This window comes from Pinus tabuliformis, chromosome 6, assembly GCF_031772625.1.
Source record: "Pinus tabuliformis cultivar Carrire ecotype Pingquan chromosome 6, CPIR1, whole genome shotgun sequence".
NCBI lineage: Eukaryota > Viridiplantae > Streptophyta > Pinopsida > Pinales > Pinaceae > Pinus > Pinus tabuliformis.
Window position 1 is genome coordinate 1,411,098,832 of NC_142292.1, and position 24,257 is coordinate 1,411,123,088.

The 24,257-nt window shown below is 38.8% G+C and overlaps 1 protein-coding gene across 3 annotated transcripts in view; it reads right to left on the reverse strand.

Moving 5' to 3' along the window:
* The window catches only part of LOC149263930 (serine/threonine-protein kinase TOR-like), a 491,915-nt gene that overhangs the window by 461,501 nt on the left and 6,157 nt on the right, over positions 1-24,257 (reverse strand). For all 3 annotated transcript variants that reach the window (XM_089426963.1, XM_089426958.1, XM_089426968.1), the window contains exons 5-11: positions 3,748-3,846; positions 3,224-3,383; positions 2,894-3,037; positions 2,620-2,792; positions 2,215-2,419; positions 1,921-2,115; positions 1,433-1,585 (exon numbers count right to left, since the gene is read on the reverse strand). In XM_089426963.1, the coding sequence (XP_089283089.1) occupies positions 1,433-1,585; positions 1,921-2,115; positions 2,215-2,419; positions 2,620-2,792; positions 2,894-3,037; positions 3,224-3,383; positions 3,748-3,846 (1,129 nt within the window). The remainder of the gene's footprint in view (positions 1-1,432; positions 1,586-1,920; positions 2,116-2,214; positions 2,420-2,619; positions 2,793-2,893; positions 3,038-3,223; positions 3,384-3,747; positions 3,847-24,257) is intronic.

A 24,257-nucleotide genomic window follows, 5' to 3' on the forward strand; every position in this document is an offset into this window, starting at 1 on the left:
AATATGAGAGCAAGCAAGGAAAATTTTAGGGGCTAAACTTCACAAGTGGACTAATTTTCTATGTTTTATCCCAAAATAAGATTCATCAATTTCCACTTTTTTCTGAAACTGATTTGTCCAAATTTTAGGTAAATTATTTTCAATTTTATGTACATTGTACAATGTATACTATATAAAATCATAATAAATTGGAATACTTACAAAAATATAGCCAAACATTTTACAGTTTGCATATTAGAGACTAGTAAGATTCACCAAAATTTCTGTACTTTTAAGATAAATTTCCATCCTTAAAATTTTCCTATGAGCATGAGCAGGTTGAGCGACTGAGAGCAAGAAAGACTGCAAGCAGCCAAGAAAGAGACATCTCTGAACAACACACCGTTCAATACACTTGTACAAAACAGCTCCACACAATCCTACATACATGATCATACAAATCCATGCAACGGTATGGACAGAAGTTATACAAGTGTATGGTTTTTAGTATGTACTACAGGCTGTACTTCTCAGGTAGTCATTCTGTTCAAGTTCAGGGTGATTCAAAAATTACACAGCACTGTTTTGGTGGGCAGCTTGTGGAGGTTTCCTTGAAAGTTTTACAAAGGAATGAAAAGCTTATTTGAAAAGAGCAATTACCAATATATGTGTGAAACTATGTTTTGTGCTTCGCTATTTAATTTCCGGCTATTGTGTGATTGATGCTATGGGATGAATTTAATTTCAGCACTAATTAAATTCAGTAATTTATTAATTAAGATCAGAAGCACATTAGTCACCTAGGCTTGATATCAGCATAAGTGACGAGAGTAAGATAAGAAGCAACATCAAGAGATGGGATTCTGAATACAAAAATGACAAAATTTGCTCTAAAAGAAGACTCGCGTTGAAGTACAAGGACAGTAGTATCCACTTTTTCATAGGAATAGTGGTCCACCTAGCAACAAGAAAATAGATTTCAAAGAGGTAGAAGTATGCTTGTATATGTCTAACATTTTATACTATTCATATGAACATATCTAGTATTTGAACATATTGATATCTAGTATTTCTAAGAATAGTATTATATCTAATTTATTTATAAAACTAACATATTATTATGATGAGCATGCAGAAAGATATTTCTAGGACTAAGTGCTAGTGAATTCTCTAAACACAGATTTCAAAAGAATAACACCACCAATAATGATAATATATGGTGCTCACAACAGGAAAAGGCACACAAAATCCTTCATAAGAGAAAATTTTCCATTTCCAGCATAATAACAAGTATTAGCCAAAAGGAATTAATGAACCATGTTTTGTAAAGTGAAGGATACCAAAGGAACTTGTTTGCAATTGCGCAAACCATCATAAGCTCATTTGATCTTACTTAAAACAAACTTAAACAGTTTTATGGTTTAGTAAAATAAATTAGTACATCAATGATTACCTCATCATTGAGTGCAACAAATATTGCACGCAAACTGTCAGCTTGTGCTAAAAATTCATCAAAACCTCCATTAGCATGCAAAGACAAAAAAACTGACTTCCGCACACCAACATCTGCATCTGCGACGGCGGCAATAAGGAGCTTCTCTATAATCTGCAGCATCAGAAAAACCAATTAATAGAAACAGAAACATATTAAGATGCCATTCAATTTTAAAGGCACATCTGCTAAGGCAAAAGCAGACAAGGTTAATGTCCATGTTATCAATGTCCCAAAGATGAAGTCATTTTATAACAAAGAAGCAGGCATCAAAATTTATCATTCTATATAAAAAAATACAAAACCAAAAATAACTTATATAATTCAAGCTATAAACAAAGAAGATCATGAAGTGTAATTAATCCCCAGAAAATAGGTTAGATGTAGAGTAAAACCATGGTGGGAGATGATGCATGAAGATTTGAATATATTTTAATTCTGAAACCTACTTCTTCAACGAGAAGGCGCCGCCTTCCACCACCAGGGCGGCCAGTTCGGCTAGTATGTGCAGATATAGATCCAGAGAAAAAGGAATTCTCCACTAGTTTACAACAGCATATTGCAGCATCTCTTCGTGTTGCACTATCTTCATCTTCCAAGTATGGAACCACTGCATCCCTTGCAAATTCAAGAAGTTCATGACCCTGCACTCATACGTGAAAGTTAGAAGTACCTACAATGGACAAATAGTTGTACAAGCCTTGAGGAATGTTATTTAAATCCAAGACCAGTGTAGAGCCAACCTTGAAATTGAAGTTTGCGAGAGTTTTCAATGCAAGCTGTACCAGAGCAGGACCACAAACATCTAAAACTTGATGAGGATAGATGCTAGTGTTGGCACGAGGTACTGATCCACCAGACCTTGTTATTCGATACGGTGTCTTGGACAACACTACAGATATGTAATCAAGTAACCGCTCTTGTATTGTTGGCAGTAAAGAAGGTAGGCTGGAAAAATTAAAATTTTGCATTAAAAATAGATATATACAAAAATATCAACAAAGGTTGACTAGAATTGTAAATCACCAAATGTAATACTACTGAAAATAACCACATTATGACTAGCATCTATGTTCAAATAACATGGCATGCTCACAAAAGCTAAATAATTTAGTCGAATGATACATTGATTGATCTAGGTAATTTACCTAGAAGCTATCTGATCAAGGGCTTTCACCAAGGTATCTGACAGGCCAGCAGAAAACATGGCATCCAGTAAGTTGTTCCTTATATAAGGTTCCATAGCAGGACCCATAGCTTTTGCAAAACTCCCTAAACATGCTAGCGCCTCCATAGAAGGCTTGCCCCTACGTGGAGTGATCTGCGAAGAAGTTGCATTTCAAAAATAAAATAAGGTTTTCACCATCTTTTCATTAGGCTCATAGAAAGAGAATTTCCTAAAAGACACTCATAACATATTACAGCATCACGTATATGTGACGTAATTGTCGGCAAATAGTTTATCAACTCTCCATCTAGGGCTCCAGCCATTTCACCAAGAGCTACAAATCCACTTGCACGTTCAGATGGAGTGCGGAGTACTGACAGAATATGTTCCATGCATATCTGTGATGACAAACCAAAGTATAAAGATCAGAGCACATCGAATGCAGAGCAATGTGAAAAGTGAAAACTATGACAAACTCTGTAATCTTAGTCATCATGAAAAGAATACTCCATACCTTCCATTATTTCAAATAGCTTTGTCTACATTATCCAGTATAGAAATGATGAATTACAAAGTTAAATCACCTTAAGATAAGATGTGACAAAACGATCACGTAAAAAGTGAGCAATTCGAGGTAGCAGCGATGTAATGCTCTTCCGCACAAGCCGATCCTTGTGCTCACGATATTTAAAAACAATATCTGCAACTTCCTTGTACCTTGACATCATAAATTCTCCAGTATTCCTAAAATAACACCAAATTTCAAAGTTATCCAAGGTTCAATCATTTAGGGAATTTATACAGAAGCTATTAAACTGACCACATATTTAGTATTGCAACATTTGATAACAATCTCAAAGGTATGTAGATCCCATAGACAGTGATATTTTGCCCCCAGATGCTTAGAGTTGATGCAGTTCTATGAGGAAAGTAAGAATGTCCATGCACACAATGTAGCTAACAAGTATGACTAGTCCAGAGATTAAGGCATATAACTTATTCCTGCCGCTTGATTTCATGAGAACAAATACAGAATAGAATTGTGAAAATAAGAGAGCCATAAAGCACAAACTGACATGACTCACAAAGGGTTGATAATCTTTGTTACCTTAGGAGCTCACCCACTGCAAGCAATGACCCATGTATGCTGTGGTGACTAGCATTCTTTCCAAGGCCGTCCTGAGTTGCTTCAAACATGCGGTAGTACCTGACATAAATAAAACATAAGAGAAGTTCCACAACAAAAATCTTGCAATTGTTTCAAACAAAATGATTAATCGTAGATGTACAAATCTGAAAACGCATCCACATTAGCATTACACAACTTTTCAATGAAAATCCAAATAAAGGGCATCAGCTAACAGGAAGGCCTTGCAGGTCCTGAACTAAAAACAAAATAGTAAATATCGTTTCAGGGAATATCACCAAGGGTCTGGAACCACAGATCTATCAAGTGCCAAGAGGGATCAAATCTCTTGCAGTGCAAACCTTCTTGACGGTGAGGAAACTTGTTTGAAGTTTGCACCTCAAGGGATCCAAAGTTAGGATGGCTCTAGGTGGGTTTTTAAGATACAGATCTGTCAATTACTTCATTATTATTTAAAATTGACATTAAATATCTATTCAATCGATGTAATGCAGTCGATGTCAGCATCACAGATGGATCTTACAATCAACCCCATATTGTGTTATACAATGTGCCTTTCAACGCAACTAATTGATGCAAAACTCTCATTTAGTCATGTTATCCCTCATTTTGAACGAGACCTGCACTAGAGAAATTCTTTCACTATGCTTGTGATTTTTATCACAAATGCAGGTTTACAGTTGATGGAGCTTTGGATGGCTTAGGGGTACACACATTCAAGGATTTGTGTGCTTGATTAGAGGGTTGTGCTTTCACTTGGTAGAGTGATGCTCATTTGATACTATGGTGTATTATTGGTGATATAGTCATGGATATCTTGATGATGCTTTCATTGACTTGATAATTGTACATGTATACAAATGGTCAAGGACGCCTTGCACATAGAGCAAAGCTATGTGTGCTTTGAGGCTATGTTTGAAGGAGACATCCACTTTGGGAGGATACACATGGGATAACAACCTCATTATTTTCTCATTGCTTGACTTGTCACATTAATTGGTTATGAGATATGTTATTGTATTATTTTCCTAGGAGAAAAACATGGAACTAGAAGATTTCGATATTATTTTATCATTGGGCATGGAAAGACTAGTGGATCCAGGAAAACAATTGTTATTTACTGTAAAATAAGGAGCTAGACTCTATTTAGAGTAGCTCTCTCCATATGTAGTAATGGTTGGATTGCTGAGGGGTCTCTCCTCTTGGAGATTTCTTCAATATCTTTTTTGGAGGCTTAATGGCAAGTTCAAGGGTTCTTTTTTATCATATGTGAAGCTATATCTTATTGCTGATTGTTGTTGGTGGTTGCTAGGAGGTACTTGCAAAGACATAGTTATGAGAGGCCATAAAGAAGGGTTACTTTACCACATGTTGAATGGTTTTATATGAGAGATCATCTCCTCTTAATCCCCTTTGTTGTCATATTTTGGAATGTACGGTCTTACATCTACCATCTTGTTGAGAATTGTCGTTGGAACAACACTTCATTGTAGGAGTCACACTTATAGCATTGTTTGAGTGTGACACCCAAGGACCCCTCTCAGTACATTTCTTCATCATTTAACAGCACGCTAAGGCATATTGTGGCAAGTATAATAGTTCCATGTGTCTTAAATTCCATTCCTAAATTGTTTTTGTGGATTGACCCCTTGACTCCAGTAACTTGTGTGACGAGATGCTCTATTGTCCACAAACTAGACACCTCTCGTGACGATTCCAAAAAGGCAAGAGATCATGGCAAAAAAAATTTCAAACTTTTCAACCATTGTATGTCCATGTTCCTTTAAAGAAGAGGACAAAACTGGATCCCTCATTAGAGAGGGGCATTTTTGTTGGATACAGTGAGACTTCAAAGATTTGCAGGGTTTACCTTCTAACGCAGAGGAAGATGTTGATCAGGATGGACGTCAGATTTTGAGGTGGGTAGGACCTTTAGGAGCTCTCGTGGCATAGATCCAACAATGGAAGACGATCATGAGTGTGAAGCTCCAAGTTGAGCAGCGACCAACATCAGGAGGACAGCGTTCAAACCAAAAGGAGGAGCGAGATGTTCCTTCGATCTCTATCAGGAGGAGGAAGATGGGCTAAGCAAACATTGAGAGATGTTGAAGAGCATGTGGAGGTTCCTAGCAGCACTTTCTAGGAGAATAGTGTTGAAGAATGTATTATGTAACTAGTGTCGATCTTCATAATTGTATTTAAGGCATGATGTAATATATTTGTCAAAAGAAAGAAAAAGAAATTTTATTATAAAAGAAATTGACTTATTAAAGCATGGGTTTCATGCTTGGGTCAATGGCTTATAGGTCAAAGCCTCCATTGTAGGCTTCTAGGGTTTATGGCAAGTGTCCTTGTCCATGTCATAATGTAATAGACCCTTCTTAGGCATTGTCAATCGAGAAACAAATTTATTTTTATGTAAATTAGGTCATTTAGGCCTCCTCCACCAACTCAGCCTCAACCTGGACAAGTCGGCCTAATTAGAGAGGCAAAAACCACTATAAAAGGGCAGCAACTCGACTCATTTGGAAGACATCCACAACAAGTTCGATCTGTAGTTGCTGGAGGCAAAAAAGGGGTGTGAAATTCAAGGAAGAGGAAAGAAAACCTAGCAAAGGAGAAGGAAGTCTTTGTCAAGCATAAGAAGTCAATTTTTTTCTCTCCTTGTCTCACACATGCGAAGTTGTTGGGTTGTTGGAAGGGCCGAAATTGCAGTAATGTAGCTGGGCCGAAATTTTGAAGTAGCTGGGGGTCGAAATTTTGGATTGTTGTTGGGTTGAAGTTGTTGGACAAGAAGAAACCACTGGAGTTTGTTGAATTATCTTGGAAGGCTGACTTGTTGGAGGAGGAAGGTTTTTTGTTAGGTCTAAGGTCTTGGTCTATCTCAATTTGATTAGTGGAAGAGTATGATTGGATTTTCCCCTAGAGATGGGTTTTAGCCCTGGCTGAGTGCCTACATGATACATCTGGTGTCGATGATCTTCATGTTTTGATTTGATGATTGCTTGATGAAAAGAAGATAAAAGGAGAACATAAAGAAGATAATAAAAATACAAGAATAACACAAGTAATTATCAACATAAGAGCAAAGGTGAAGAAGGAAGAAAAAGATAGCTTAACATGGTGTAAGAGCAAAGGTGAAGAAGAAAGAAAAAGATAGCTTGAAGATCTCCTGAAAGGGACAAAGTAAAGGATCATATAAGAGGAAGGACTACTATCTATATCAAGAAAAGAAGACATGACAATGAAGTCTGAAAACAAGCTAGAAGAAGCCACCAACTACAGAGCATGGAAGAAGACGATAGATCTTATTCTCGCTAAGCATAAAGTTTTGGATCTTGTTCAAGGAAAAGTCAAGAAACCTACAGATGATGCAGGAAAGGAGAAGTTCAGTGACACTGATATCTTGGCCATGAATACGATAATAGATGGAGTAAAGGACAATCTAATCCCATACATATCCAACATAGATTATGCTCAAGAAATGTATGAATCCCTCTCCAAGTTGTTCACCATCAAGAATATTGATCAGATAGCTAGTCTCAAGAATTAACTAAGAACAATAAAAATGACCAAAGATGATATTGTTTCATCATATATTGTAGGGTTCTCTAAAATAAGAGATGAATTCCAAGCGATTGATGAAGTTATACCTAAAAAAGAACTCGGGATCGCTACACTACTAGGTCTATTGAAGTCTTGGAGCTCTTTTGCATCAGGAATTAGCAGTTGGAAGGATACACCAACCTTTGAACAAATGTAGAATGCATGCAATCAAGAAGAATCTCGTGTCTCATTAGTAAATAACAAGGAGGAGGACAAAGAAGACAACACTTCAAATGCCTATTATGCTCATCACAAGAAGAAGGGAACATACAAAAAGTTCAAAGGACCAAGGAAGAAAGTTGTCCTATCCAAGATTGAATGCTAAAATTGTCATAAGATGGGTCATTACAAAAATCATTGTCCTGAAGATCCAAGGAATAAGAAGAGAGAAAGAGAACATGCAAATGTTGTTGATGAAGCTCCACCAAAGAACAACAAGACTAAAGAATCTGAAGTCAAAGATCTATTTTCTATATACTCTTAAGGATATTGTCCCTTGCATATCCTTCCACTTTAAGTTCTGCAATGTTTTCTTTTATGTCTTGATTTCTAGAGTTTGTAGATCTAATATATCTTGTTAGAACATTTTTTGGATTGTTTGAGTTGTAGGTATCCCTCGGAAAGACTAGATTAAGAGGGAGTGTTCACCACTCTACCAAAAGATAAGTATATTGTTCTTTGTTTCAACTTTCATGTTTGGTTTCCTCCTCACATCAAGATTTGTTTGTATTACATAGTAATAACCTTTTCTTTATATTTTCCTTAGAAGGAAAGTTTGCTCAATACATAAAGGTTACGGAGGAAACTTCAATGGAAAGACTTGAATCATGAAAGAAGTTCTGCCACAAAGGAAGCCCTTCAAGAATTGATGTCCTACAAGGTTTGTTAAAGAACAACTCAAGGTATGTCATAATATTTGTTGCGAGGCTTTCTTCATACAAAAGGTATGATCTTTTTTTGCTAAAGCAAGCGTAGGTCCTTCTATTTCAATTCAAATTAAGGATACATAATATACAAAAGGTGCGCAAATGCCCAGACTACAGCTAAGCCCAGCTTCGAGCCTACAGCCCAAGCCTCAGGCCCACAAACCAAGCCACGAGCTCACAAACCAAGCCTCGGGCCCACAAACCAAGCCTCGGGCCCAAACAAGGTCATTCGATCATGCCCCACAGATCTAATGGACCAGGTGAATATCGGGTGAGCAACATGCTCACACTATAATGCCAAAAACGGACCCGAAAAAATAATAAACCGTCATTATAATCCATATCGGGTCCGAATGGATTGATAACCTTCGGGCACTTTATCCGCCTGAAATGCACCAGATGCCAGCGGCCTCCAAAATCGTCTCCAACTAGCACAGAGCTTAACTGCGCTTTCGAACCCGAAGTCATATAGAGTCCAATCTGAAATACATTTCGGGTCCGAATGGAGGGTTATCCACTGAGCAGTTTGCTGCACGAAATGAATTACATTTCCGCGATTACGCTGACCTACCCACTCTTTAGTGAAGTTCCTGGCACTAAACCTTAAAAGGCTTTGAAGCCTTGTTCTGTTAAAAGTTTCTCGCCTGTTAAACTTCAGAATTGTTCTGTTGATAGTTTCCACCTGTTAAACTGATAACTGTAGAATTCCGATAAACAAAGTAAACCCTTGTGTTCACTTTTGATCTTCTGCTCAATTTTTTCCTCATGCTGACTAAAAAATCCTCTGAACATGCAGAACACCCTGCTTATACCTCATCCTGCTTTTTTCCTCTGTTCTGACAGATCTCCCTATCTGCAGATGCCTGTTTGTGGCACTCATCCCTCAAACCGCCCTGAGGATTCTCTGTCCATTCATATATTTTATTGCTCTTGGCACAAAGAACGCCCTCATTAGCCATAATATCCGCTAATTTGTTGGCAGCTCGTCACACATGAGTGAACCTAAGGGTTCTCATGGTGCGCAGGTGGGACTGAATAAGATGATAAACTTGCAGTAATCTCCAGTGTTTTGAAACTTTGTCTGGCTCTGAGCCATTGCATATTTTCTTGACTGAGTTGATTATCAGTTCAAAATCAGCTTCAATTGTGGTATTATGTAAGTTTAGGTCCTTTAAGATTCCTAGGCATTGCTCCAAGGCCATGAGCTCTACCATATTGTTAGTGGCTTTACCCAGATGATTGTGAAAGATGGTTTTTATTAATCCCTAGTCATCTCTTATTACTCCATATCCAGCAATGCCAGGGTTTCCTTTTAAGGCCCCATCAATATTGTACTTCATATATCCAGGAGGGGCGGTTTCCAGAGATCCTTATCAGCTGATATATGACTAACATTCTTGGTTGTACCCTGGAGGAAGAGCCCTTGAAGACCCAACTGGATCAGAATCTGCCTATCCTGTTCATGAGGTTGGTTCTCAGGAAGGCTTTTATAAGGCTACCAACAGTCTCTTTAATCTGTCCTAAGATCTGATCCATAATGCTCTAGGCAGAACCACTCTTGTTCTTGAAGGTTCTATTGTTGCATTCTTTCCATACATCCCAAATCAGAGAGCCAAGAACTAGTTCCCAAGCTTTATTGAGAATCTCATTAGCAAAGAAATTACTCCTCCAATTCCTCAAAGTGCTTTTGATGCTGCCAATGTCCCTGTCAGACTGTTTGAAGATTGTAGGTACCCAATTCCATAAGATAGAAGTGAAAGGGCATAGGTTGAGAAGGTGTTCCATAGTTTCTTCTTGTAATTTGTAAAGCTGACATCTTGATGGCCCAATTACCCCTCTTTTCCTCGGGTTTTCCCAAGTTAAATTCTTTTTGTGTTGCACCAACCACATGAACAATTTGATTTTCATCCAAATTTGATTCTTCCATAGGTCCTTCCAGACCCTATCAGGGTTTGGAAAGTCAAGCCCAAGGGCTATTCGCTTGGCCTCTTTAAGGTTGAAGTTCCCTTCATTGTTTCTACCCCATCTCAGTTGGTCAGAAGAGGTTGAAATCAGAATCTTTCTCTGTTCCAAGATAGTTGTGAGAGCTTTTGTCGGGGCCTTCAATGGAGAGTCCTCACTGTACAACAGATTCTTCCATACTCTCCATTTTCCTTCGTTTCTATTCTGCTCCCAGAAGTCATTAACCCTATGTAACCCTTTGTCATCGGTATCATTCTTAAGATTGTCAAACTCTTCTCTCAGCAGTTTTGGTTCCTGTTGCCAATTATCTTCCCAAAACCAAGCAAGGTTTCCATCTCTAATTTCCCAGAAACTGTGTTTTTAAACAATAGCTCTGTTCTCCCAAGCTTTGTTCCAAATATGGGAGCCTTTGATTATTCCAGACATTCTGATGAGCTCCTTTTCTTGCCAATTGTTTGCATATTTCTATTTCCAAACCTTGGCCAAAGGGGCATCTGATTCCTTTAGCCATCTCCACCAAAGTTTAGCCCCTAGAACTTTGTTAAGGATTTCAGCGTTATCTAGTCCCAAACCTCCATGTGTCTTAGGTTTACAGATCTTTTCCCAAGCTACCAGAGCCCATTTCTTCTTCTCTTCCCCTCTGCCCCAAAGAAAATCTCTTTGAATATTTCTAATGTATTGCATCACTTCTTTAGGAGCTGGAAGTGTTGAAAACATGAAAATGGGAACAGTCTATAGGATGGCTTTTGTAAGCACTAGTCTTCCTGCCAAATTCAAAGCCTTGTTTGTCCATTTCCGAATTCTGTCCTGAATTAATAACGGGCTCCCAAACTATCTTGCTTGGAGGTATGTCTGTTAGAGGAACTCCCAAATACTTGGAGGGTAATAATTCTCTTTGAAAACCTAGAATTCTGGTGAGGTTTCTCTGTATAGCATTATCAGTATTAAAAAAGAAAATATTTGATTTGGTAAGGCTTACTTCAGTGCCTGCAGCTAAAGCAAAGTCTTTCAGAATTTGTTTGAAGGCAAGAGCTTCTTTGACCGTAGGTGTGCCTTGCAGCATGGTGTCGTCCACAAATTGTTGGTGAGTCAAAGCATCCCCATTCATGGTGAGTTTGAGCCCCTGAATTTTGCCTTCTACTCTGGCCGCTTTGATTGCATTTCCCAGCCCTTCCATCATCAGAATAAAGAGGAAGGGTGAGAACGGATCTCCTTGTCTAAGACCTCTTGTAGGCTTGAAGGTTTTGGATGGTGAGCCATTCAACAGAATTGAGAAGCTTGAGGTGGAGACAAGGGCCATTACCCATCTTATCCAGTTATGGTCAAAGCCATATGCCTTTAGAACTTCCCTGATGTAAGCCCAACTAAGCTTGTCATAAGCCTTTTCAAGATCAAGTTGTATTATCATGCCTGGCTGCTTATTAGTCTTCAAAGAGTGGATCACTTCGTGAGCTTGAATGATATTATTTAGAATTTGTCTACCTTCCACATATCCGATTTGCTCCTCAAACACTACAGTTGGAAGAAGGGGCTTGAGCCTATTTGCAATTATTTTGGAAATGATTTTGTATACCACATTGCATAATGCTATGGGTCTGAATATATCTGGTGTCATAGCATTTTCTTGCTTTGGGATCAAGGCTATGAAAGAGGTGTTGAGCACTTTCAAAACAGTTTTGTTTTTCCTTGAGTCCTCTACCACCTCCAAAATGTCTTGCATGACTACGTTCCAGCATGCTTTGAAGAAGTCAACATTGAAACCATCCACGCCAGGAGCTTTCCCATTTTTCATTTCTTTGATGACTTCACTGACCTCTTGTTCACTCACTAGCCTGTTAAGATTATAATTATCTTCTCTTGTCACAAGCCTAGGAATGTGTTTAGTGAAGTCATTAATAAAATGTGATCTATCTATGAGGGGCTCCTCTGCTATGCCTTGGAAATGTTGAACCAGAGCAGATTCAATCTCTTTGTGAGTATTGAGTTGTTTTCCTTGCGTATCTTTTAGTTTTAGAAACCTGTTATGAGATTGGTGATCCATTGTGGATTTGTGAAAAACCCTTGTATTCTTGTCTCCTTCCTTTAACCATTGAACTCTAGATTTCTATTTCCAGAAGATTTCCTCTTGCTTACATAAGCCTTCCCATTTCTGACAGAACGACTCAGCTTGCTTCTTACCCTCCTCGATGAATCGCTTTGTGATGAGCTCCTGGTTAATTTCCTGAAGCTTTCCTTCAACTATTTTTTTTGCTTCGAAGATATTGCCAAACTGATTCTTGTTCCAATCTTTAAGCCTGAGTTTGATGTGTTTCAGCCTCCACTGCAGAATGAACATTTTAGTACCATGAACATTCAAATCTTTTGTCCACCATTTTTCTATATTGCTGTTGAAGTTCGGGTGGGTCAGCCAAATATTTTCAAATTTGAAAGGTCTATTTCTTAGTGTTCCTATAAAGGATGCTTCTAATTGAATGGGCCAGTGGTCCGAGCCTCCAAAAGGGAGAATCATAGCAGACAAGTCAAGGCCTGAGAGTATAAGGTCCTCAGAGATGTGATGAATCTATCAAGTTTAGAGGCCACCTGAGCAGCCCCTCCCCTTTTATTGCTCCAGGTGAAGATTCCATTGGAGGTTTCTGTATCTACTAGCTTCATGTTGGCAATGAAGTTCTGAAAAGCTACGGAATCTCTGCCTAGAGATCTAGTCCCTCCTTTTTTTTCCGAAAGAGATTTGATCATATTGAAATCCCCTCCCAGAATCCATGGGATACCCATATGTCTTTCTCTTAGCTCCTCCAGAGATGTTAGAAGCTTGAATTTATCTTCAAGCTTTTGAGGACCATAGACATTCGTGATCAGATAAACTTCCTTGTCCCCTAAAGGTTGGATGACCACTGAAAGGTAGTTTCTGGATGCTTCAGCATCTAGGATTCCAAGTTTTCTAGGGTTCCACATTGTAAGAATTCCTCTTGTTGCGTTGTCTGCTTTAACCTCTAGATATCCATACTTAATAAGCCACTTGCTGTGTATCTCTCTTATTTTATCTACAGAACATTTTGTTTCCTGGATAAAAACCAAATCTGGTTTTTCTTCCTTCATTCTATTGCTGAGATTCTGTTGTTTCCTTTTACTTCCTAGACCCCTAATATTCCATGCTGTAAGCTTCATTAAGAAAGATTTGTAAAAGAGTAACTAGTTAGGTCTTTCATCTTACCTGAGTTTATCACGAGTTTTCCACATACCATCAGCAGCTCATTTTGTCTTTTTCTTCCTCTTTTTCTTCTTGGGTTCTTGGGAGCTTGTCCCTCTGTTGCCTCCATAGTTTTGACCCCTCCATTATCCTGACTATCATGGTTTCTTTTTACTCCAGAACCCTTTGCCTGAGTTCTCCAGAGGAAGAGTTGTTGTACTCTGTTAAATTCCTCTTGAGGTAGCAAGTCCACTCCTCTGGTAGTTCCTTCCTCCAGGAACTTTTCTAAATCGAGATGTTCCCTTTCTAGTATGTCCTACAGTTCATGTTCCTCTGTTCCTACTTCGCTTGAGGTCATTTCTTGGTCCCTATCAAGTTCCATCGTGCTAGGTTGATCCTCCTTTTGTTGATTTTGGTCGAATCTATCCTCCATGCTGTCCTCCTTTTCCTTCTCTACTGGATTGTCCTTCAAAACTTGTTTCACTTTCTCCTCCCCTTCTTCTTCTTCTAATATCTTGAACTTATTATGACTAGGCTGTTTTTCCTCATAGATTTTTTTTGGTTCTTTCTTCCTCCTTTTCCTTTGCCTCACGCTTTGGTAAAGCTTTTAGTCTCTTTACCTGAGGTTGCTTTGAAACTGATCTCCACCTTATTTAAAGGACGATCTCTAAAGAGGTGCCCGTGTTCATGGCATTTGCGGCATCTGAATGGTATATGCTCGTAATCCACCGCCTGCACCCAATCTTCATCAAAAACTTCTAGGATTATTTCATCCGGCAAAGCCCCAGAAAGGTCCATTTCCACGCATGTTCTGGCAAAGGAGGTAAATGTTTCTTGCTCCGAGACGAAGTTCATCACCCAAGGTCGCATATAGAGACCTGCAACCGCATAGAAGTAGGGTCCTCCTTCAAATATTTTGTCCTTATCCTCAAGGTTAGTAAACACAACTGTGAAGAAACCCTTGGATCCAAGGTGCAGATCTATGTCTCCCTTAGGTTTCCAATGGTTCTTTATCCACGTGTGAGTGTCTTCTTGTAGGCCATAACCCCATGAATTTGCAAATCACTGCATAACTTGCCATGTGCTCCCTGTGCGCCTGTAGGGCTGGGTCACTTAACACCACTCAGGGTGTAATGGAAGCCTTGGGTTTACATGGTCCTGTCCGAATTCTGGGGTCAGCTTTCTGACTATCTACTTCTGTACGTTTCTCCCTTCTGACTTCCTCCTGCGTTTCTGCCATACTCTGTGCTCTGTTGTTTACCTGTTTTCCTCTTTTTGTATACCCAGTTTCCACTTCCATGGGCTTCTTGAAACGATTAGAGACTACATGACTGTCGGAGGGAGCAGAACTCCCCCCTTCTCGCCCCTCCATGGTACCCAACTCCAATATTCTACTTCAAACCCTAGTTCTGCGTGTTTTCCTTCCTCTCCCCAGTCTTAGAGTCCGATCTCATACAAAAGGTATGATCATTCTTCTTTCCAAATTTGCTTTACATTACTAACATCGTTATATCTAGGGTTTTGAATCTTAAAGATTCTTGTTAGGTCGATTAATCATTAGATTGAATCTACCCTCGTTATACTATCATTTGATCATTCTTGTGAAACCCTAACCCTTAGGGTTCACTATAAAAACCTAGCCTCTTGTTGTTAAGGGTGTGTCAATAATTAGGGATTGTTGATGAAGTCTAGAAATCCTATTTTTTGAAGTTTAGGGTTTTGATAATGTTATGGTAAAAACCCTAGTCCTTTAGGGTTTGCTGTTAATGTCTAAATGAAACCCTAGATCTTTAAGGTTTGGTAAATTAGGGTTTATAAGCAAAACCCTTGTATTAGTTAGAGTAAGATCCTAGGAATGAAACCCTAGGTATATATTTGTCTGTTTGATCAAAACCCTAGCCTAAATTGTTCGATGTATTGATTTTGGACTTACCTAGTAGATATTGTTATGAACTGCCAATGCATGATTATGAAATCCTAGATATGTATATGCGAATATGCTAACTTAATTGTTGATACTCATGTTTTAGTTTGTGAAATCTAGGGTTTGCAACAAACCCTAGTAGAGTCTGACATGTAATTTTAAAAGCATATTGTTGAGACCTTAGATGTATAGTACTAAGATTGGATTGTTATTTGATTGAATCTAAGGCTTTGTGTCTCAAAGATGGAGTCTAGGATTTATGACAAAACCCTAGCAAGAAGTTGAAGTCTAGTATGTAAAAAGACGAGACCCTTGCTAATTATGAACCTATTTAGGTATCTGATGTCTAAAGTTTGAATTGCAATGATATGATTTTGATATACTTAACTTCATGCTTCTATATATATGTATTTGGTTGTACTTGCTATTAAATTTTTGCAGGTACATAATCTTCAAGATGTTAAAAATGATCATAATGATGAGCATGATGAAGGAAGCTATAAGAATGACAATAATCGAAGTTGACCTTGATGCCATGAGAAAAAAAATGAAGCCTTGAAAGGATGAAGTTACTTTGATATTATAAAAGAAGGAAGTTTTTGATCCCCCGAAGTAGAGAGGGAGCTTGGATAGAAGAAAAGGTATATCTCCCCAGTTGAGAGGGAGGGCATATTATGACAGTGATAATGAATACCTTAAAGAAAGAATGAAACTACAGATGGATGTTCATGAAAAAGAATTGAGAAGTACTGAGGCAGTGTTTGGTGCTACTGAGAAGTGAAAGAAGAAGAAACTTCTGACAAGTTGTATTTGGATAACTTGATGATTGAGGACCCTGAAGGTTTGCGTTTACTTGTATATATTTGAAAGTTTATTATTGATTAGGGTTATGATTATGCAAGATCTCTCTGTAAAAAGATTGAACATTTGAAAAAGTTTATTATTGATTGGGGTTATGATTGTGCAGGATCTCTCTGTAAAAAGATTGAACATTTGAAGCATGCTCGGAGTGATGGATATATATCTGATTTAGTTGAAAAGGAGAGATGAAGCATCTTGTGGCAACAAGATGCTTAGGAGGACATCTAGTCGGCCTATGTGTTGATGTCTATGTGTTGATGTGCTGATGTTGATGTTGATGTCTAGAGGGTGGCATTGGTCATGGCACTCTGACCTTGGATACACACCTAGATCCTTGGGTTGGTGTTAGAGCTTAAAATCCTCATGGTACCAAAAGTAGCTAAAGCTTGAGTATTGTCCCACCCAATTAGAGTACCCTGGTCAGGTATCTAATCTGTAGCACTGTGTGTGCTATGAACTCTTCATAGAGTATATCATTTTGATATCTTCCATGTACCTCTGTATCTGGATACCCCCTATGGATACCCCCCTAGTTAAGAGGGAGTGTTGAAGAATGTAACTAGTGTCGGTCTTCATAATTGTATTTAAGAGTCGTGATGTAATATATTTGTCAAAAGAAAGAAAAAGAAATGGACTTATTAAAGCATGGGTTTCATGCTTGGGTCAATGGATTATAGGTCAAAGCCTCTATTGTAGGCTTTTAGGGTTTATGTCAAGTGTCCTTGTCCATGACATGATGTAATAGACCCTTCTTGGGCATTGTCAATCAAGAAACAAATTTATTTTTATGTAAATTAGGTCATTTAGGCCTCCTTCACCAAGTCGACCACAACCTAGACAAGTTAGCCTAGTTAGAGAGGCAAAAACCATTATAAAAGGGCAGAAACTCGACTCATTTGGAAGACATCCAAAACAAGTTCGATTTGCAGTTGTTGGAGGCAGAAAAAGGGTGTGAAATTCAAGGAAGAGGAAGGAAAACCTAGCAAAGGAGAACTCTTTCTCTCTCCTTGTGTCACACATGCGAAGTTGTTGGGTTGCTACAAGGGCCGAAATTGCAGTACTGTAGCTAGCCAAAATTCTGAAGTAGCTTGGGGTCGAAATTCTAGATTGTTGTTGGGTTGACGTTGTTGGATAAGAAGAAACTACTAGAGTTTGTTGAACAATGTATGGCACATAGGGTTGAGGCCTTGTTAAGCTTTGTCGCTCGAAAGGTACATCCAGTCTTCTGTCTTGACTAGAAGGACCTTGATTTGCCTCTTTAGGAGCTTGCATGTGACATGCACAGTGTGCAAGTGATTTGCACGCATGTGAATGTGTTACATGTGCCATGCATGAGATGTGCATGTAAAGCAAGCTAAACTAATGACTTGTAATTGAGTTAAAGTAGAGAAAGCTAAAGATATGATAGTTACCTAAAGTAAAATCACTTATTGTCAGTTAACTTGAGCTAATTTTGATCGTCAATCTTAACTGATGAAAGTGAGCCTAAGTTTTGAGACTAAGACACAACAGCAACACAAGATTAAGAGAGGCTTCTCAATGAGCGTGTGTTGGGTCCGAGAGAGTACAATGAGACTAGTGATCACTTTTGTAATATGTATTTTCTCAATTGGGCCATTATCCCAAGATGGGAGCCCAAGTAAATTCTAGGATTAATTTACTAATGAAGTATTATTGATTAGGCAGAAATTTGTTTGCGTATGTGATTCAGATCAAGTTTTTGCTTCCGCTATATTTTTTGTGTTAGGAATCTCATTGTGTATTATTTCAATTAATAATTGTTGGGAACCTAATACTAGGTGTTGGGTTCGTATTGAATCGTCAAAGCCAAGTTGGCCGGGATCATACAAGTGGGAAATTTTTCAAGGCTGCAAGATGTTTGTTCGGGCTAAGGATTCGTAATACAGGCAAGAAAAAAAAATTTAAGAGCAAAACAATCATAAAGGGGGCAATTTTTTTAAAGTTTTTTTAAAGAAAGAAAAGGGGCCTGTGGTGGTGGCCAACAGCCCAGCCAACCAACCGTCGAGGCAGTCAACAACCAATCGATCGGCCGACACATGACGGGGACGAGGTCAGTGTTCTCTAGTGTTTCAAAGACAAACTCAAACTGGCATGTGAGTTGTGGAGCTAGCACCATGCATGCAGTGAAAGGGGTTGGATGTGTCAGATTCCAACTAGAGTCATGAGGATTTTTTAAGGTGACAAGAATGTTGTTTGTTCCAAGGTTGATGGCACACATGCTCTTCGTATCAGCCTTGCAAGATGCTACATATAGAATTTTTTTCGGAGATGAACAGATGCTTCTATATTTAGAGGGAGCGACCTTGAATGTAATTGTAGTGCTTGGCATCAAACAAGGGTAGTCATACAAGTTGGGATAGCTTGTGGGTATATCTAAGGGGATCTTGGATATAGGAACAGTGTCAGTTGTTGAGAGGGAACAGGGGGCGAGGAAGAGTGATTCTTCAGGAACTGCTAGAAGCCTCAATTGGTATCATAGTATTCAAAATTGGTCGATTCATTAGGCCAAGCCACCGAACCGATTGAAAAGTTGGGTTATCTTAGCAGACCCCCCGGTTTTTTGGTCTGACCGGGCATAAACCGGTCGGTTTATTGCCAAACTGGCTACAAACCCCATAGAATGCGGTTTTGTGAGTTTTGAAGCGGTTTTGAGGAAAACTTTGGGTTGTTTCCCTCCAAAAACAAGCCCTCAAAGAAAAGCATGCCTCCCCTCTCATTTGCCTCACACATGTCAACCCTAGTAAAAGTGACATTTCCTTTATCTTTCATTTTCATCATTTTACTAAATTTTTAACATTACCATGAAATGACTCATCATAAATGTGACATTTCCTTTATCTTTCATTTTCATCATTTTACTTAAATTTTTAACATTACCAAGAAATGACTCAAGATGTTTGAGAGTGGTTTCAATCATTGGATTTCACCTCGAGAAACTAGAATTTTAGATTTCACTCAAAATTCAACGAACTTAATGGTTTCCACGATTTCATGGTTTGGGGGTTTGCAATGTTTCCATTTGATTTTGTCATGTGTGAGGGTATGAGATTGGCATTTGATTAAGAGCATGAAGTCCTTTAAGTACCTTGATGTTGCTGGCATTAATTGTTGAACTTTGTTGATGTTGACGATACTGATTGTTGAACTTCTCTACTATGGCCTTAACAAAAATGTACCCTTCACTCAAAGGAAAATAATTGGTTAGGAATGCTAAGTTTTTTCTACCACATTATAAGTTTGAGGAGATGAACCCTTCACTCAAACCAAAATCAATGGTTAGGCATGTTAAAGTTTTTCAATTTCTATCAATCCAAGTTTGAAGACTTTGAACTGGATGATGTTTATGTATCTCTTGTTGGTGATCCCATTTCCAGTAGCGTTGAATCAATGATGAGTTTCATGAGTGATCATGTTGATCAGTGATTTGCAGTTTTGATGTCTAGTTTTGTTGCTACTACTACCAATACTACTGAGGTTGCAGAGAAGTCTTAGGAGTCCTCAAACTCTAAGCCAAATTATTTATGTAGCTCATGTTGATGATTTTGTTAACCACTGAAATGCACTTGAAGACTCTATGCCCAAGGATATTTCAAAGCATTTTTGCATTTGCAGAGTTCCAGATTCCATCAGGGCTTCTAAGCCCCTTCTTTCTATTTTTCTTCAATGTACTCAAATTCCGCAACCCTATGGGGATTTTGTAAATGTGATGCTAGCATGATGAAATAAAACCATGTAACAAGCCTAGGTAGCTTAGGAGTTTGCTATCAAGTGATTTCACTCTAGAGAGTTTTTTCACTTAATTAATTATTTGTGTTTTTCAGTGCTTAATAATTAATTGAGTTTTTTCCCCATATATACCCCAAAGTTGGAGTGTGGTTTGATGGTAAGGCCTTAAGTGAGTCCTAGTGTCTAGAGTCTATAAATATTACCATGTTAGGTCACTTGTAAAATTTTGCGGAATTTGATTAGGTCTAGGTGTCATTTTTTAAATCATTAAAACTTCACGCAGGACGGAATTATTAATAAATTTTTTATGTAAATTATAATAAGTGTTGTCTAGAGAAGTTGTCGAGGTGTGAGTAATCAAAATTAGACCTCAACACCTCAACTTTCTACAGAGACACACTTCAAGGGTGAAAAAGCATTTATACACCCTCAAAACCCACTTTTTCCAAGTCTAGGGGAAAATGTGGCAATAAAATAACCTATATAAATAAATAAAGTGGAGAAAAATAAAAATTCCCACATGTTAGAATGATGTGGAAATGAAGTGGAATTTCACCTAGAGAAAAAGTCAAATTCAAAAGTGATGTGGACTCCACCTAAAACCAAGAATCAAGGAAATAACATGTGCTCAAAATTGCAAATTGAATTCTCTAGAAGGGACTAGGAGTTCTCCAGCAACTCCCATTTTTTTAGGAAGGGATTTCGAGTTACAAGATTGAGTTAGGAGTTTGGTGGGGATGAGATTGGATTCACTTTGAAATGAGGTGGAGAGTGGTCTCCTACCACTCCACTTCATCTACACACATGTTCCCCTCTTCTCCAACGAGTTCCTCAATCAAGGATTGCACAGATCATATAGGAGAGTTTGAATTGCATGGAAGGGGTCTTGGTTGGTGCATTGGGATTATCCACTATGCCACTTGGAAAGGAGTAATTTCTCTTTGAGCTCTTTGTAAACTCCCGCCAAAGATCCAAGTCCTCATTCCATTAGAGGGCTTCTTCATTTTAATAAAATAAAAAAGTTTCTTTGAGGGAGCTTGATGATTACCCTCTTGGTATCCCAGCCCTCTCTCTTGGGAAAGAATCCTTTACATGTGTGTGATCTGAATTTTTGCTTAAGTAGATTTAATTTTCTGCAATTTTAGTTTCATTTCTCACATGTCATAGATCTAAAAATCTTACACTTTTAATTGGGCTACTTTGATAACTCAATTTCTTACTTTCCATTGTTCTTTTGGGGCATTTTAGATCTGATTTTGCAGCTGATATAACTCATTTTCTTGCTGATATATGTTTCCTCTCATTGCTTATTTCATAGTTTTTACTCGTGATCATGTTCACATGCTAATGTCGCTCCATATCTCATGTTAATTTGTTGATTTTAACACCAAATTTGCAGCCATCTTTAACATCATTTAAGTTTCATTTTATCAGTTTATGATTAGACATGTGCGTTCATCACTACTCTTATAATTTCTCGTTAGCGAACCAACGGGCATGATTAGACCCCCATCAATGGCTAAGATCATCTCAAACTCAATCTGTGCGAGTTTCTAGAGCATTCTCACATTTCTGAATTATTTCCCTTTAATTAATTGATTTCCCTAAGTTAGACTTAGGTATTTATATCTATCAATTAATTTAATTTAGTTGTCTCTAGGTGTTTTCTCCCGAGAACTTTTCTAGGTATTGGAGATCTTGTGCCTCTGAGCCTCTTTGACCAAAGTTGAGACTAGAACCCCTGTTTGATGCTACAAAAGCTAACACTCCCTCTTAGCAAGGAAGGTGTTCTCTTTGTCTTCACTTGTGACATCTTCCCTCACGCTACTAATGTTTGGACAATCTGCCACTGCCCACCAAGCCACTGCGCATACTCTGATTCATCTACCACTCTATAGTTGAACCACCCTACATCTATGCTGCTACTGACCCTGCATTGTACTCCTATGTTGTTGCCAACACTGCTTTGCGCTGCAACTAATCTCAAGTTGTTGTTCCTACAACTACTACAACTGAGAACAAAAACTCTAAATCAACTGTGTCACGGGACTAGCTCTACAACTGTCTCCTAAATCTCTGACTGCAACTAGCCTCTACATTGTCCACTAAGTAATTGTCTGCGCTGCAACTGCTTTGTGCCCCACAACATGTGACTGCAACTAGCTCTGCATTGTCCCTCAAGATCTGACTTCGCCATGTTGAACATTGATCCATCTGGTACTGAAAATTGTGGGCCCTTGTAGCAAAGGTAATGATCCATGCAAGGAAACACTTGTCTAATGTTAGCCTCTATGGATCTTTCCCAAACCTACAACTCTGACACACTACACTACTCCATCTGGAGGTATAGCTGATATCACCTTACATTATTACTACGCAACTCCGATCATACACTGTTGAATCCTCTGTGCTACTACTTTTGTGCTGCCACTCCATTGTACTGCATCTGTGTTGTTGCCATCACTGCAACTGTGTACTGATCACCTCAGATCCTGAAGTACTAAGCTTCCATGGGCCTGCTCCCTCTGAAGCTAGACTCCCTCAGAGTCTCGATCTCCCTCTGAAACAGAACTGGGAAATCCCTCCACCTTCCAACAAAGCCTCTCTACTGCAACTGGCACTCTTGTCTGCATACCTAACTGGACTACAAGATTCTACGGTGAGAAATTCAATCTTGTCTCTAAACCCTTTCTGGTAGTTTCTTTGTCTCTTGCTACTCACTGACACCACTCGCTCTTCCATCAAATCACCTCTCGACACTGGTACACACTTTGTAGTCTCTGCAAAATGAACTGGTTGACTATCTCTGGCTTGAATTGTGTCTGGCTCTCTGCAACTGGCCAATTTGCACTACCTCCCTCAGTTTCATCTGCTGGAATTAACTCAACCTCCTTTCCTCCTCCGGAAAACTGGGAACCTCTCTAGCTGGAACTACTCATGCTACCCGCAACTGGGCCATTTGCATTGCCTGTGTCACTACAACTAGTTTTGCAATTGTCTCTTGAGTACTGACTGCAACTAGCTATGCAGTTGTCATATGAATAACTGACTACGCCTGCTAACACTGAACCTGCTACTATGATATTGTGGGCCCTTGTAGCTAAGGTGATGGTCCTACAGCAACAATCCAGAACTGATCTAACTGATTTCTTTGTTGCATCTACACTGGACCCTGCCTACCTTGATATGCATAAGTATCAAGCTTCTCCTCCCCCTGGATCTGGTGCCTCACTATCTTCTTTTGAGCTCGATCCCTGTCTGGGAACCTTCTTCGCTTTGCAACTCGCACTTCCTTCGGCACCTGACTCCAGCAACTGGAAGTCAATTTGTTGTCCAAATCTACATTTTGGCTAACGCGCACAACCTCTTCTGGCTATCTCGTACGGTCATCTCTAGAAAGCTGAAAAAAAAAATGTGAAACTCAAATAACTGGAGAATGTTGTTGGAAATTCCCTCTCTTCCCTGTTGGGCCCGTTCTATGCTACTCGCACACCCTTATGGAATGTGCAGATCTACTACTACCTATCTCTGGAAATCCTTCTCTGGTCCTCTCTCTGCCTCCTACCTCAACTATGCAACTCACTCAACTTTCCAGAAGTCCTTCTCCGAAGTCCAGTACACGATCTACTACTCCTAAAGCTCACACTGGTTGACTGGAAAATTGCTTCGGCTTGTTGCAACTGAAAATCTTAGATTTCCTCCTGAAAATTTCTTCCACCCAACGTTGATCCACTACTACAAATCTTTGTTGCAAATCAACTGCGCCCAGATCTGCTCAACGAACTTTCTGATCTGCTCACCAAAATTGTTTCTCGACAACACCACTACCTGCTAGCACTGCTACTGGGCAAATAGAACTTTTCCACCTATCTAGATCTGGAAATCAAATTTCTTCCCAACAATTTGAAATACCTAGCTAGCCCTCTGAAATGTGAAATTCCTCCCTCTTCACTACTGAGCTCCTGATCTGATTAAAATTGCTCTAATACCATGTGAAAACTCCTTGAAATGCAACAACTAGAATTTATTCTTTTAACTGATTAATTATGTAGTTTATTTGTTATGGAAATTAACGAATAAATCACGCTGCAATTTCTTCACCATAAAATTACTGCGGAAAATAAAACTGGAACTGAAAAATAGAACACACACAATAAAATTGACACCATTATTTTTGGACAAATGTCCCCAGAAAAACCCAACTGGGAAAACCAGTGCAGCAGTGAAATCTGAGTACAAAAATTTGGATGCCAAACTG